The sequence below is a fragment of the Bos indicus genome, chromosome X (assembly GCF_029378745.1).
Source record: "Bos indicus isolate NIAB-ARS_2022 breed Sahiwal x Tharparkar chromosome X, NIAB-ARS_B.indTharparkar_mat_pri_1.0, whole genome shotgun sequence".
NCBI classification, from domain to species: domain Eukaryota; kingdom Metazoa; phylum Chordata; class Mammalia; order Artiodactyla; family Bovidae; genus Bos; species Bos indicus.
The window spans coordinates 59,278,401-59,294,755 of record NC_091789.1 but is presented as its reverse complement, the minus strand read 5'-3'; the positions used below and the strand labels follow the sequence as shown (position 1 = coordinate 59,294,755).

Sequence of the window (16,355 nt, the reverse complement as noted above, 5' to 3'; positions counted from 1 at the left end):
TCAAGGGAGTCTTCAAGCAGCAGGCACCCTAATGGCTTTTAAGTGCCTGACCTGTGCTTGCACAATTTTAATTGGCCTGGTTCTCAACTTAAGGCAGAAGGAAAGGAGAGCCTTCACTTGCTTGGGTGGCAGATACTGTGGCACAGTGGGCTGCAGGGCCTTTGGAACACACCAGAGAGTAACCCTGGCCAGAGTTCCTCAGTTGCTTCCATAGCCACTAGCCTGTTCGCAGGGATTTGAGGAGAAAGAAACAAGAAAACGTAGAGGAAGCCTTACAGGAAGCAGTTAGTACCAGATGTCTGTGCGTTACCAAAGTAACCAGAATAAACCAAAACCTAGCCAGCCAGAGTCACATTAACATGGCTTCCCAGTTCCATTAGACCTGTGACCTTTATCCAAAAGGTCAGAGTTTTCAAAACACATACATACATACATACCAACACACAAACACAGAATGTCCTAGGAAGATAAGATAGAACATTTACATCTCAAAGACAGAAATCCAAGTTTCCCCCTAGAAAGCCTTTGTTAAAGTTTCATCAAGTTTCTGTTTTCTCCTCATTGGATCATAATGATAGGTCTACCAATCACTTAGGATTTTTCCTAGGGGACTTGGAGATGGAACCTTAAAGGAAGCAATTAGTACAAAATATCTGTGCACTCAAAGCAAACAAACCAAACCAAATCACGCCTGCAGGAAGTTACCCCAAAAAAGCAAATGGCAAAGAGATGCCCAGAAATTCAAAAAACCAAATGGCAAGAATGCCCCAAATGTGACTTCCAAGTCCCACTAAGCCTGTGACATTTGTGCAAAGCAGTGCCTTACAAACTGGGTGCCCTGTCTACAGGGAGAAACCCCTGAACTGGAACTGCATCAGTTCCTCAAATGGAAAACATCAAGAGACCTCAAGGTGCACCTTGGGGGACTTATCAAAATCCTAATGGGTGTCTCAATACACCAGATGCCCTCTTTCTGATCCTCCAGTATTTAGTGTTTTCTCAAGAGTGAAAGTTAGGGATGACACAGACTAGAGAAGAGAAGGTGTCCTTAAGGTGAAAGAAACCTTGCCAGGGCAGCCTCTCCCCCATTCTCTGCTGCATCCTTGAAGGTCCACAGCAGAGTCTGTGGGTCAGGTGTGACTGGGGCTTTGCCCTATGGCAGAAGTCTCTGGCTTACACACCCACCAGCTGGTCAGCTCCAGTCCTGGGACACCTCCATACCAAGCAGCTGCTGCTGCTGCTAAGTCGCTTCAGTTGTGTACAACTCTGTGCGACCCCATAGAGAGCAGCCCACCAGGTTCCCCCATCCCTGGGATTCTCCAGGCAAGAACACTGGAGTGGGTTGCCATTTCCTTCTCCAAGCAGCTATTCCTGCAGTAACCCAGGCCCACCCACCAGCAGGCTGGCACTAGCCATGGACCCACTCGACAATCCCATCCCTTGCCCAGGGACTGGCTCCCACCTTCCAGTGGCTAGCAGCCTCCACACAAGGTAGGGTCTGGCAGCCAACTAGGCCAGGGGTGCCCTGCCTACCAGCATGTCCACAGTAGTCATTCACAATAGGAAGGCTCACACAACCAGCATAGGAGGCACCCCTAAGCATATAGCCCTTGTGATCCATGCTTATATGGTCAATTAATCCATGACAAAGGAGGCAAGAATGGGGAAAAACAGCCTCTTCAATAAATGACATTGGGAATATTGGACAGCTCTATGCAAAAGAATCAAACTGGACTACTTTCTCACACCATATACAAAGATAAAACTCAAAATGGATTAAAGGCTTAAATGTAAGACCTAAAACCCTAAAACTTCTAAAAGTTAAAAAATAAAAAATAAAAAAAAAAAGAAAACAGAGGCCCTGTGCTCTCTGACATTGGTCTTAGCATATATTTTTGGATCTGTCTCCTCAGGCAAGGGAAATAAAAACAAAAATAAACAAATGTGACCACGTCAAACTTTTGCAAAGCAAAGCAAACTATCAACAAAATGAAAAGACAGCCCATTGAAGGGAGAAGGTGTTTACAAATGATAATTCAATAAGGGGTTAATATCCAAAATAGACAAATAATTTATACAAATACTAAAGAAAAAAAAACTAAATTAAAAGCTGGGAAGAGGACCTGAATAGATATTTATTTTTCTCAGACAACACAAAGATGTCCAATGGACATGAAAAGATGCATAACATCACTAATCATTAGGAAACTGCAAATCAAAACCATAATGAGATACCACCACACACCTGTTAGAATGGCTATCATCATAAAAGACAACAAATAACAGATGTTGGCAGGTATGTAAAGGAAAGGGTACCTTTGTGCACTGTTGGGATTGTAAATTGATGCAGCCCCTACAGACAACAGTATAGAGGTTTCTCAAAAAGTTAAAAACAGAACTACCATATGACCCAGCAATTTTACTTCTGGCTATTTACCTGAAAAAACAAAAACACTAATTCAAAAAGGTATATGCACATCAGTGTTCACTGAAGGGTCATTTACAATAGTCAAGACATGGAAGCAACCTAAATGTCCAATGACAGACTAATGGATAAAGAAGATGTGGTGTGTGTGACAAACACACACACACACACACACACACACACACACACACACAGTGGAATATTACTCAGCCATCAAAAATAATGAAATCTTGCTACTTGAAACATGGATGGATCTAGAGGATATTATGCTACGTGAAATAAGCTAGATAAAGAAATATAAATACCATATGGTCTCACGTATGTGTGGAATCTTAAAATAAATTCAACATACAAAACAAAAACAGATTCACAGATACACAGAATAAATCAGCTGTTGCCAGGGGTTGGGGGATGAAATAGGTGATGGGAATTAAGAGGTACAAACTTGCAGTTATATAATAAAACAAGTAAGCCAAGGGGATGTAATATACAAAATACTGCTACTGCTAAGTCGCTTCAGTCGTGTCCAACTCTGTGCGACCCCATAGACGGCAGCCCACCAGGCTCCTCCGTCCCTGGGATTCTCCAGGCAAGAACACCGGAGTGGGTTGCCATTTCCTTCTCCAATGCAGGAAAGTGAAAAGTCAAAGTGAGGTCACTCAGTCGTGTCCAACTCTTAGCGACCCCATGGACTGCAGCCCACCAGGCTCCTCTGTCCATGGGATTTTCCAGGCAGGAGTACTGGAGTGGGGTGCCATTGCCTTCTCCAAATATACAAAATAAGAAGTTATAATAACTTTATAAAAACATTATAATAACTTTCTTTGGGGACAGGTAGTCACTAGACTTATGGTGATCATTTTGTAATGTATGCAAATGTCAAGTCACTATGTAGGACACCTGAAACTAACATATTGTAAAGCAATACAGCAACTGTGTTGTGCTGTGCCTAGTTGCTCCATTGTGTTCAACTCTTTGCAACTCCATGGACTGTAGCCAGCTAGGCTCCTCTGTCCATGGGATTCTCCAGGCAAGAATACTGGCGTGGGTTGCCATGCCTTCCTCTAGGGGATCTTCCCAACCCAAGGATCAAACCAAGGTCTGCTGCATTGCAGGATTCTTTACCATCTGAGCTACTGGGGAAGCCCAAGAATACTGGAGTGGGTAGCCCATCCCTTCTCCGGGGGAACTTTCCAACCCAGGAATCAAATGGGGGTCTACTGCATTGCAGGCAGATTCTTTACCAGCTGAGCTACCCAGGAGGCCAATACATCAACTATACCTCAATAAAAAGCTCTTATGCTTTTAATGGATTTTATCTTCTCACTAGGCAGTGCAGTGGTAAAGAACTGACCTGCCAAAGCGGATTTGATCCCTGGGTTGGGAAGATCCCCTGGAGGAGGAAATGGTAACCCACCCCAGTATTCTTGACTGGAGAATTCCAAGGACAGAGAAGCCTAGTGGGCTAGAGTCCATGGGGTCGCAAAGAATCAAGACACAACTGAGCACACAGGCACTCACACATCCCCACATTGGCAAGGGCAGCCTGTACAACATTAAACAGAAATAGTAATAAGAGACCATCAATGGTCCCCATTTTACAAAGGAGTGTTTCAGGACTTCCTTAGTAGTCCAGTCATTAAGATTCTGCCCTTCTGCTACAGAAGGCTCAGGTTCAATCCCTGGCTGGGGAACTAAGATCTGGTATGACACAAGGCATGCCCCCCCCAAAAAAAAATTTTGGAGTGTTTCTAAATTTTCCCCTTAAGAGTTGTGTTTGTTTTCATTTGGTTTTGCAAACATCCTTTATCAGTTATGGAAAGTTCCTTTTCTTGGTATTTTCTTTTTAAAATTTATGAATGTGTGTAAAATTTTAGCAAATGACTTTTATGGCTCTGCTAGGACAACCTTCTTTAATCTATTAATGTGGCAGTGACACTTGTCTATTTTTGTAAGTAAAATCAACTTTGCATTGCTGGAAAACAATACAGCTTAGTCACAATGTGTAATCATTTTTTTTTTTTACATATAACAATTCAGTTTGCTAACCTTCAATTTTGTATATCTGTATATATGTTCATAGCTGAAGATAGCCTTTAGTTTTCCACATTCATAAAATTCTTATTTGGTTTTAATTATCAAGGTTATATTGGTAGCAAAGAATAAGTCAGAGAGTATACCTTCTTACTTTATTCTCTAATGATACATTCCTTCAATGTTTGCTAGAATTTGCTTATACAATGATACCTGCCTGGTGAGTGAGAGGTGGGTGTGTGTGTGATTATTTTAAACCTCTGATTCACTTTAATAGTTATAGAACTATCTGGGTTTCTTATTTCTTAATGTCAATGTTTTTCTAAGGATTTGCTATGTAGCAAACAAAGATTAAACCAGAATGAAGATGACTGCTTTCTCATTTTGCCTATTACCAAACATGTGACTACAAAATTCTCTTTTACCTCTTCATATATGAGTGAACAAAGTTTGTATTACATGGTATTACGTTGTACCTAGAAAATAGTTTGCATTTTACAAAGCACTTTCATAGCCATAGTTATTCAGTTATACTCAAGGTCCCTCCCAGCTCTAAAATGCTAGGATTTCAAATGAATTAAAAACTTCCTTCACTCCAAACCCAAAACACCTAAGGTTATTACCTCAATATGTATTATGTAATACAGTCTGAAAATCTCAAGACTTTAAAAGGTTTATCATTTGTGTATGTCAACTGAACACTATTTTGTATAAGATAGGACAGAACAATAAACAAAAAGTCAATATACAAAAATCATACATTGCCAGCAAATATGTCCTTTTTTTTACAACAGAATTTTCATCTTCACAAGCTTCCATTTATTTAGTTTCTTTAAAATTACATTATTTTCTATAACTTACAACTATTATGTGTAAGCATGAAAAAATAAACCAAGCTAAATTACCCCAACGGTTTGTGTTCCAACATCAACACCTAGAAGGCAGTGATAGTATCACCGATCCTTATTTCTGTACTGACCAAACTGACCCTCGTTGCGTACTCTTTCTCATGTGTTCTCTCATAACATTTAAACTACACTGTTCTTATTCCTAACCCTTACTTACGTTTTCTCCAATTCAACCCATTCTCCTACTGTCCAGACCATTCACTCTTTCCTCAACTCCATTTCTGTTCATTTCCTCTCCCCTTCCATTCATCCTTTTTTCTTACCGTTTACTGTCAGCAGTCTTTCATGTTAATGTAATTTGTTCATCTTACATATCTGTTACCCTGCTAGACTAATTATTTTTTTAAATTGGAGGATAATTGTTGTGTTGGTTTCTGCTGTACGACAACATGAATCATCTATAAATATACATATATCCCCTCCTTCCTGAGCCTCTTAACCACTCCTTAGGTCATCACAGAGGACCTAGTTGCGCTCCCTGTACTATACAGCAGCTTCCCACTAGCTATCTTTTTTACACAGAGTAATGTATATGTTTCAATGCTACTCTCTTAATTCGTCCTACCCTCTCCTTCCCCCGCTGTGTCCACAGGTTCTCTATCTATGTGCTAGATTAATTCTAAGGGTAGAATTCTATATTACTTATCTTTGTGTTTCCTGTGCCTACCACAGTTCACAGAACTTTTTTTTTCCCTTTAAAAGATGATTAATCACACTGAGATTTTTAAAAATCATAGATCAATAGTTTTCAACCCTGGCTGTACATTAGAATCCATCTGAGGAGTTTCAGAGATACATCAATGTGTGGTCCCCTCCTCAGAATAATTATTAATAATTCGAAATCTCTGAGAGTGGGGTGGTCATGGTTCTTTAAAGCTCCTGAAATGATACTAATATATCAATAGTATTGAGATCCACTTATACAGGAACACTAGGCAAACTATGGCTTGTAGATGGCTGCCTGTGTCTTGCACATAAAAGTTTTACTGTAATACAGCTATGCCCATCCATTGCCATATTATCTTTGGTTACTTTCACTCAATAAAGACAGAGCCGAGTTGTTGTGAAAGAGATTATACTGCTTATACATCCTATAATATTTACTATTCAGCTATTTATAGAAATAGCTCACTGACCCTTGATGAAGAGGGAAAAAGTCCTGTTACTTATTAAAAAGGTGTGGGATAACAGAGACTGATGCTAACACTGATAAGTAAAACTGTTCTAAAGACTAAACGGTGCATTTTAAACATATTCTCATTAAGGCTCTCATTTTAAAAATGATTTCTGTATTTGTAATTATTCACTTAAAAGTATAAATAGCTTCGCCTAGTGGGCTGCCGTCTATGGGGTCGCACAGAGTTGGACACGACTGAAGCGACTTAGCAGCAGCAGCAGCATATCCTAAAAAGAGAGTTTATATTATCAAAATCTGGCCCTATAATTCTGTGTAGCAGAGGTAGCATAGAGCTCAATTCACTTTCACTGCTATGTTTTAATAACTATTTATCTACTGACCACATGCTGTCTATTGCCCACTTTCCATATGTTTTTAAGGTTTAGAAGCAGCTATTAGTACAGACTCATTTCTAGATTTGTCCACAGCCACATAGAAACTGTGATTGAAGTTAATTTTCTTTATATCAGAAAACACTGTATTTAGTAAAAAGAACATTAGGTTAGGTATCAGGAGAACTAGGTTTCAATTTTCACTATGCCAGTGATCAATTATATGACATCAACAAAGTCACTTACCTTATCTGTTATTGACAAAGAATGTCTCAATTTTTACTAAAAAGCAATTTTGTCACTTGGAGATGCATGGTTGTTGGAAAGAATTTATAAATTGGCAGACACAATAATACACGTTTAGAATTAGCTTCCTCTTGCCAACTTTCACTACATTTTCTTAATTAAATCTCAACAGCAATCAGTTTATCTTCTCCTATGATAAAGAGTAATGCGATAATGGACTAGTCGTACCAAATTAATTAATATCTTGTTCACCCAGCCAAATTGATGTCCACCTTCAATAGCCGGTAGACACTAATACAGAATCATATGAAATTGTCCTAAATATATGTTTCGGTAAACAGTGAACAAAGGCTACATTATCTGAACATTCTTTATGTAATTAACCTTAATAGGTCAGCTAGGGAGTTCAGAATACATAGAAATACAGGTCCAGTATAAAACTATGACAAACCAAAAACAGTGCTTAAAACTGTTGACTGATGTGTCCTACAATTTTGAAAAATGGAAATTCAAAGAAGTCATATCCACACCTTAAGCAATCACTTAATATATTAATTCTAATGTTCCCCAAATATTAAGGATGATGCCAAGATATCAATACTGTGATTTCAATACTAATTAGGAAGAGTCCTTTCAAGATTACAATAATTGGCAACATTTGAATACTGATCATAAGTTATATAGCATTATTATATCAACTTTAAATTTCCTAGTTTTGATAACTATACTGTGACCTGTGACTGTGTAATAGAATGTTCTTGTTCTTAGGAAACAGAGAGTAAAATATCACCAAAGTGTTTAGAGGTAAAGGGATATGTATATATGATGGCTGCCACTTATTCTCAAATGGTTCAGAGGTGAGATCTATCTATCTATCTATCTATAGTGGAGAAATGATAAAGTAAATGTTGCCAACTGCTGAATCTGTGTGGTATACAGGAGTTCTTTATACTATTCTTTCAACTTCTGTGTATAAGTTCAAAATTATTTCAAAATAGAATGTTGACAAAAGCCCTGTGAAATGGTACCTTGAAGTAACAAAAACTATATTCAAGTCACTATTTAATATTTTAATACAAAAATGAAAGAAAAGAAAAATAAGTAAATCCAAAGTGGCATTCATTAATCAATAATAAATATCTCAGATGCTTTTCCTTAATAAATGAATAAATACACTTATTAAGTGATTGCTTAAAATTTTTTTATGGATAAAGGAATTTAAAGGTTTGTCAGGTTCTAATAGCGTCAGTAATTTTTAAGTTCTTTTGACTGATATGGTACTTTACAAATTTATACAAACAAAATAATGATAAAATAACAAATTCACTGAATACTTAACCCATTGTAGAAATTAGTTTGATGTGTGGATCCACAGGAAGAGGCTGCATCCTGAATGGATAACTCTTTCTAATAGAATAATTTTGAAGCAGAAGAACTAAACCAACATGCAGACTTTTGTACCACTCAGGACACAGGGTATTCCACATAATCATGGACACTGTGCCTGAGCTGTCAGCAACTTCCAAAAAGGTCTAGGAAAAAAAAAAGTAAAAGCATATTTTACCTAATAAATGCATATTTGTTACTTTTACCTACATGGTGTTCAAATTTTATTTTTTAAGAATGAGGAAGCAAAATTATAGGAGAACCACTGAGTAATTTATGATGTAATATGAGAGACTCTGTAATGATGAAAAGTTATGAAGAACTTTTAGTAATGTGAGAAAAACTTAAGAAAATGTTAAATGATACAAAATGTTATATATACTATGATTCCCATTTTGTAAGAAAATTTACTATGATACATGACATGCTGCTGCTGCTGCTAAGTCACTTCAGTCGTGTCAGACTCTGTGCGATCCCCATAGACAGCAGTCCATCAGGCTCCCCCGTCCCTGGAATTCTCCAGGCAAGAACACTGGAGTGGGTTGCCATTCCCTTCCCCAATGCGTGAAAGTGAAAAGTGAAAGTGAAGTCATTCAGTCGTGTCTGACTCATAGCGACCCCATGGACTGCTGCCTACCAGGCTCCACCGTCCATGGGATTTTCCAGGCAAGAGTACTGGAATGGGGTGCCATTGCCTTCTCCAATGATATATTACATAGTCATATGTAATATATAATAGGGGACTTCCCTAGTGGCTCAGTGATAAAGAATCCACCTGCCAATGCAGGAGACACGGGTTTGATCCCTGGGTCGTGAATATCCCCTGGTGAAGGAAATGGCAACACACTCCAGTATTCTTGCCTAGGAAATCCCATGGACAGAGGAGCCTGGCAGGCCATAGTTCATGGGATCACAAAGATTTGGACATGACTTGGTAACTAAACAACAACAAATACATGATAGGAATACATATATGCATAGATGTGGTATATATGACATACATATGCTATCAGAGACATATGCATTTATGAGAGATACATACATGTATGTATATATATGATCTATACATACAAAATGGGGAAATAAAACACACTAATATTAACAGTGATTCTCACTGAGTGGTAGGATTTGGGTTGATATTATTTATCAGCTTAATATATCTTTATATACTTTGCAAATTCCCTAGAAGTATGTATAACTTTTATTATAAAAGCTTAGCAAAGCACTCTAAATAATTTTTGATAATGTGGAAATACAGTAAAATGTTAAGTTTAAAAAAAATGGGACAGAAATCAGCATCATATGCAGTCAAGATAACAGAGAAGTGTCAGATAGATTTGACAATTAAGGTCTCTATAGTGAGTGACCAGCTGAAGAAAAGAGCCGAGTTAATTGTGTTGAGAAGTAAACAGGAGGCAAGACAGTGAAAACAACTAGTGTAGACTACTTCTTCAAGGAGCTTGCCTGAAGGAGAGAGAGAATACAGGTGTCCTGATGTCAAAGATTGTTTTCCTTTTTTAAAATGGAAGACTATACTATATATCTGGGCTTCCATGGTGGCTCAGTAGTAAAGAATCTGGCTGCAATGTAGGAGATGCAGGCGACACGGGTTTGATCCCTGGGTCAAGAAGATCTCATGGAGGAAAGCATGACAACCCATTCCAGTATTCTTACCGGGAAAATTTCATGGACAGAGGACTACAGTCCATGGGGTTGCAAAGAGTCGGACACAACTGAAGCAACTGAGCATGCCCACACAGACTATATATTACTAATATTTATATGCTGGTATAGAAATCTCAGTAAAAAAGGAAAACACTGAAGATACAGAAAAAGGTATGAAGGAGACTAGCTGGATCAAGGGAACTAAAGAGCACTAATACAGAAATAATTCCTTTTTGTATAAGAAATTATACAGAAAAATACTCTGAAATATATATTTATGTTCATTATATACATTACTAAGTTGAACTTTTAATGTGTTATTTAAACATAAATTATCCTAATGAAGGTATCATGTCTGCAAGTTATAATTTATGATTGATAAATTAACATATAACATCTTATCACTATTCATACCTGGTATGGCTCAATTATCTTTTTATTGGGTTTTCCATAGTATCGCAGTTTTGATTTATATAAGATTCTCACAAGCAATGGAGGAAGATTCTTTGTATTAGACCAGGTCATCTCAAGGTGAGAAAGGGAAATTATTTTGGTATCTAGAATACAAAAAAGAAAAAATGTCATAGTGATTTCAAAATTCTATTTTATTAGTTAAAAATGGTAGCCAGATCAGACCCAAATCAACTCCTTCTCACCAGCTAAGCCAGTCTATATACTTCTCACATACAAAACTTAGCAATAAACAGTAACCTTAATAATAATGGTAAAATATATATATATATATATATATATATATTTATATTTATATATATATACACACACACACACACATACCCATGATTTACTATGTTACTGGAATATAGGTAAATACCTATGCTAAAAAACACATTTAGATGGAACTGTCCATCTATAATACTCTCTATCTTGTCAAACTGTGTAATTACTTCCTGGAAGACTTGGATCAAAACTTACCTTCCTTAAGAAAAAACTCAAAACCATGGAATATTTTCCCACTACTAAGCACTTATACATTTAATTTGTAGAATTTTCATGATATATTTCTTTATTGCCCCCACCTTAGTCTCATATGTGTAAGTTCAATTTTCCCCAAACATTCCAGACACGGTCCTGTATCAGGGCCTTTGCACTTGCTGTTCCCTGGGTTTGGAATGTCTTTCTCTTAGATATCTGAGTGACTTTTTCTCCTTCAAGTTTTGCTCAAAGGTCACTTTCTTAGTGATGCTAGCTCTAACCCCCCTATAGAAAACTAATCCCCTTACTTATCTCCATCCCATTTTTCTACATACCAATGGCACTTATTACATTTTTATATGCCATATAATTTACTTGAAAATGTTTTAATCTCCAAGCCTGTTGGTAAGTGCCAAAACTGTTTAAAAGCTATTCATCACCTTTAAAAGATTAATTTGTATTTCTAATTTTATTCTTCCTTGGGCTAAGAGGGATTCCATCTGCAATTTTCTCCACATTTTGTTCTCATAGCCTACAGTCCCAGCTTTTAAAACCTGAACTGGTATTTGTTCAAACATTTCATTTACTTCCCTAAGGCATCTTCCACTTCCATTTTTATTTATATAATGTATCACCACCTCAACTTTGGTATTAAAAGTATTCTCGTATTTTGTTTTCAGTAACAGTTTAAATGGCCTTTTATAATTACAACACTACCATTAATACCCACCCCATTTTCAGTATTAGGTATCTTGTATAAATTTCCCTCCAGATTCTCCCAAAACTACTAGTCCAGGATCACAGAGACTAGTATTTGATCTGACACAATTAAGTAATTTCCTTTTTAATATGGTGAAACAAACTGTACCTCAGCTCTGAATTATCTAGAGTGTATGTGGAACACTCTTGACCAATGAAGGCACATACACCTCCTTTACAAGTGGAATAAATTCAAAAGCTACACACTTTTATAAAACCAGAGCTGTAAGAGCTACTATTTCTGCTACAATTGAGTCCAGACAGCCATGATCAAACATCTGCCTGGAGAACATTTTCCCAGATTGGGTAAAAACAACAACAAAAAAACCCCTCATTAACTTCATAGAATATACATATCTCTAAAATCTAAAAAGAAATTACAAGTTAAAAAGAAATTACTTAGACAATGGGGAATCCATGTAAATTCATAGAAATAAGTGGATTCTTTATCAAAAGAAAGAATGAAAATAATAGACTACATATTCAATATAAAAATTAGTAAACAACACAATAGTGTTTCTTAAACTTGGTGGTCTCAGGACCCCTTTATAGTCTTAAAAAATTACTGAAGACCTCAATGCTATGCTAAGTCACTTCAGTGGTGTCCTACTCTGTGCGACCCCATAAACGGCAGCCCACCAGTCTCCCCCATCCCTGGGATTCTCCAGGCAAGAACACTGGAGTGGGTTGCCATTTCCTTCTCCAGTGCGTGAAAGTGAAAAGTGAAACTGAAGTCGCTCAGTCATGTCCGACTCCTAGCGACCCCATGGACTGCGGCCTACCCAGGCTCCTCCGTCCATGGGATTTTCCAGGCAAGAGTACTGGAGTGGGGTGCCATTGCCTTCTCAATAAGCTTCTGTTTATGTGGGTAATATTTACCAATACTTACCATATTACATAGTAAAACTAAGAAATAAAAATATTTATTAATTCCTTTAAAACAAAAACAATAAATCTGTTATACATAGTAAAAAGATGTATTTTTGAAAAATGACTACATTGTTCAAAATCAAAAATGTAGTGGGAAGAGTGGTATTGTTTTACATTTTTGCAGATCTCTTTATTATCTAGCTTAAAAGAATACAGCTGGATAAATCATATTTTCTTTGGCATTTATTCAGTCTGTTTCAATGTCCTTGACATGCAGCCTCTGGAAAACTCCACTCTGTACTTCAGAAGGAGAGTTTAAAAAAAGAAAATAAAGCCTTAATATTATTATTACATTGAAAACCACTTCAAAAGAATAAGTCTAAGGAATATAAAGAGGAATAAAGATAAAAATTGAAAATAATGAATTAGAAAACAGTATGACTGTTAAGTCCAATTCCCTGGAAAAATTAATAAAAAGGTAAAACCTTATAAGTGCAATCAGGAAAAAATCAAACAAAAAGATAACACCCAGAATGTGATCACCTATAAACATAGAGAAAATAATTTTAAAGATTATATGATTATATAGCACTAAGCATGAAAACAGCAATGAAATTGATAGTCTTCTAGAAACATATGAACTACCAATATAGTTGCCCTAAGAACAGAACACTGGAACACATCAATAACCATGGAAGAAAATGAAAAAGTTCCTAATAATGACCTTCCAAACTGCACCAGATTCACATGGTTAACAATTTTCAAAGAATAGCTTTCTCTTCAGTTGTTCTAGAGCACAGTAAGTATAAAAATTGTACCAATTCATTTGATAAACTTAGATAAATCTTAAAAATTATAACAAATAGTAAAAAAGAGAACTAAAACCCCCAAACATTTATAATGGCAAAAATCCTAAATCAAATACTTTAAAATCCAATGTAGCAGTATACTAAAATGCATTATGATTAAGTAGAGTCCTAAACATCTTGTGCAGGAGAATATTAAAAACTCTAAATAATTCTGGATATTGACATAAAATGCAAGTTCAAATAATTATGCTAAAACATTGAAGAGAATAAAAATATAATACTCTTAAATCACTAAGATAAAAATGTTTTCAAATAGTTAAAAAAATAATGCATGGACAAGGAAGAAGATGGTGGAGGAACAGGATGGGGAGACCACTTTCTCCCCCACAAATTCATCAAAAGAACATTTGAACGATGAGTAAATTCCACAAACAACTTCTGAATGCCGGCAGAGCACATCAGGCACCCAGAAAAGCAGCCCATTGTCTTTGGAAGGAGGTAGGAAAAAATATAAAAGACAAAAAGAGAGACAAAAGAGGTAGGAATGGAGCTCCGTCCCAGGAAGGGACTCTTAAAAAAGAGAGAAGTTTCCAAAACCAGGAAACACTCTCACTGCCAAGTCTGTGTGAGCCTTGGAACCACAGAGGGCAACATAACTGGAGGAAAAATAAATAAATAATTAAAACCCACAGATTACATGCCCACGGTAAATCCCTCAGTGGAGAAGCAGCACAGACGCCTGCATCCGCCACTAGCAAGTGGGGGCTGGGCAGCGAGGCGCAGGCTGCATTGCTTAGAGTAAGGATTGGGCCTGAATGCCCGGAGGGCAGTCTGAGGGTACTAACTTGGGGTAGCAAACCAGACTGTGGGATAGCTACCACGCAAAAAGCCCTAACGTAAGATGCCACCAGGCCTGCTCACAGAACAAAGGACTGATGAGAGCTACATGAAAAGCCCTAACCTAAGAAACCATCAGGTCCGATAACAGAACGACTGAGCAGAGCTAGCCCACTGCAGACCATCCCACTCCGGGGACAGGCAGCCAGAGCCAGAAGGGGGCAGTCGCAGCCCCAGAGAGGCATTATCTACCAAACTGCAAGCAGGCTTCATTGCTAACCAAGACTTCTTGGGATTCTGGACAGTCAACATCCGCCTGAGAAGGTGCACCAGTTGTACAGCCAGAAAACCGAGCGGCAGGGATGGGGGAGGCCTTAAGTCGCAGTGACTGCGCTCACCAAACACCTGGTCACCTGAGCTGCTTGGACCTGGGAAGGGCACAAAACGCAGGCCCAACCGAGTTTGCCCCTCTGAGGACTACCCGAGTACCTGAACCTGAGTGGATTAGACCTGGGAAGTGCATACAACCCAGGGCCGGTCTCAGACAGTTCATGGCAGAGCAACCTAGAGCCTAAGCAGCGTACAAAGGGAAAGCACACATGCCGTGAGCAGGGGCAAACCTAGTGTTGCCGAGACACTGCGAACACACGCCAGTGTTATTTGTTTGCAGCATCCCTCCCTCCCCACACCACAACTGAACAAGTGAGCCTAAAAAAGTGTCCACCACCACCCCCTTGTTTTAGGGTAGAAATCAGACACTGAAGAGACCAGCAAACAGAAGAAGCTAAAACAGAGGGAACCGCCTTGGAAGTGACAGATGCAATAGATTAAAACCCTGTAGTTAGTACCGACTACATAGTAAGGGGCATATAGACCTTGCGAAATATAAGCCAGACCAAGGAACTATCCGAAAATGAACTGAACCCACACTGCCCACAACAACAACAGAGAAAATTCTAGATATATTTTTACTATTTTTACTATCATTCTTTATTTTGAAAAAAAATTTTAAGTCCTTATTACTCCTTTAATTTTAATTTTTATAACCTACCATTACTTTGCAAAAAAAAGAGAGACCCTATTTTTTAACGCAAACTTCATATATATATATATATTGTTTTTTATAATTTTGTGACTTTTTTTTCTTTAATATTGTATTTTTGAAAATCCAACCTCTACTTTAGATTTTTAATCTTTGCTTTTTGGTATTTGTTATCAATTGTGTACCTTTAAGAACCCAATCCTCAGTACCCATTTTTACTTGGGAGTGTGATTACTGGCTTGATTGCTCTCTCCCCCTTTTGACTCTCCTTTTTCTCCACGAGGTCCCCTCTATCTCCTCCCTCCCCCTTCTCTTCTCTACCTAACTCTGTGACACTCTTTGGGTATTCTGGGCAGTGGATAACACTTAGGGAACTGACTACTGCCTGGATCTATCCCTCTACTTTTGATTCCCCTTCTCCTCCTAGTCACCTCTGTCTCCTTCCTCCCTCTTCTCTTCTGTGTTTAACTCCATGAACATCTCTGAGCGGTCCAGACTGTGGAACACACATAAGGAAGTGATTACTGGCTAGCTTGCTCTCTCCCTCTTTTGATTCTACCTCATCTCATCCGGGTCACCTCTAACTCTCTCCTCCCTCTTCTCTTCTCCATGTAACTCTGTGAATGTCTCTGGGTGTCCCTCACTGTGGAGAAACTTTTCATCTTTAACCTAGACATTTTATCAACGGTGCTGTATAGATGGAGAAGTCTTGAGGCTACTGTAAAAATACGACTGAAAACCAGAAGCAGGAGGCTTAAGTCCAAACCCTGAGAACACCGGAGAACTCCTGACTCCAGGGAACATTAATCGACAGGAGCTCATCAAACGCCTCCATACCTACACTGAAACCAAGCACCACCCAAGGGCCAACAAGTTCCAGAGCAAGACGTACCACGCAAATTCTCCAGCAACACAGGAACACAGCCCTGAGC

General features: G+C 38.1%; 1 protein-coding gene across 2 annotated transcripts in view; it reads right to left on the bottom strand.

Moving 5' to 3' along the window:
• The window catches only part of RADX (RPA1 related single stranded DNA binding protein, X-linked), a 98,674-nt gene that overhangs the window by 71,062 nt on the left and 11,257 nt on the right, over nt 1-16,355 (bottom strand). For both annotated transcript variants that reach the window (XM_070785184.1, XM_070785183.1), the window contains exons 2-3: nt 10,588-10,730; nt 8,462-8,654 (exon numbers count right to left, since the gene is read on the bottom strand). In XM_070785184.1, the coding sequence (XP_070641285.1) occupies nt 8,462-8,654; nt 10,588-10,730 (336 nt within the window). The remainder of the gene's footprint in view (nt 1-8,461; nt 8,655-10,587; nt 10,731-16,355) is intronic.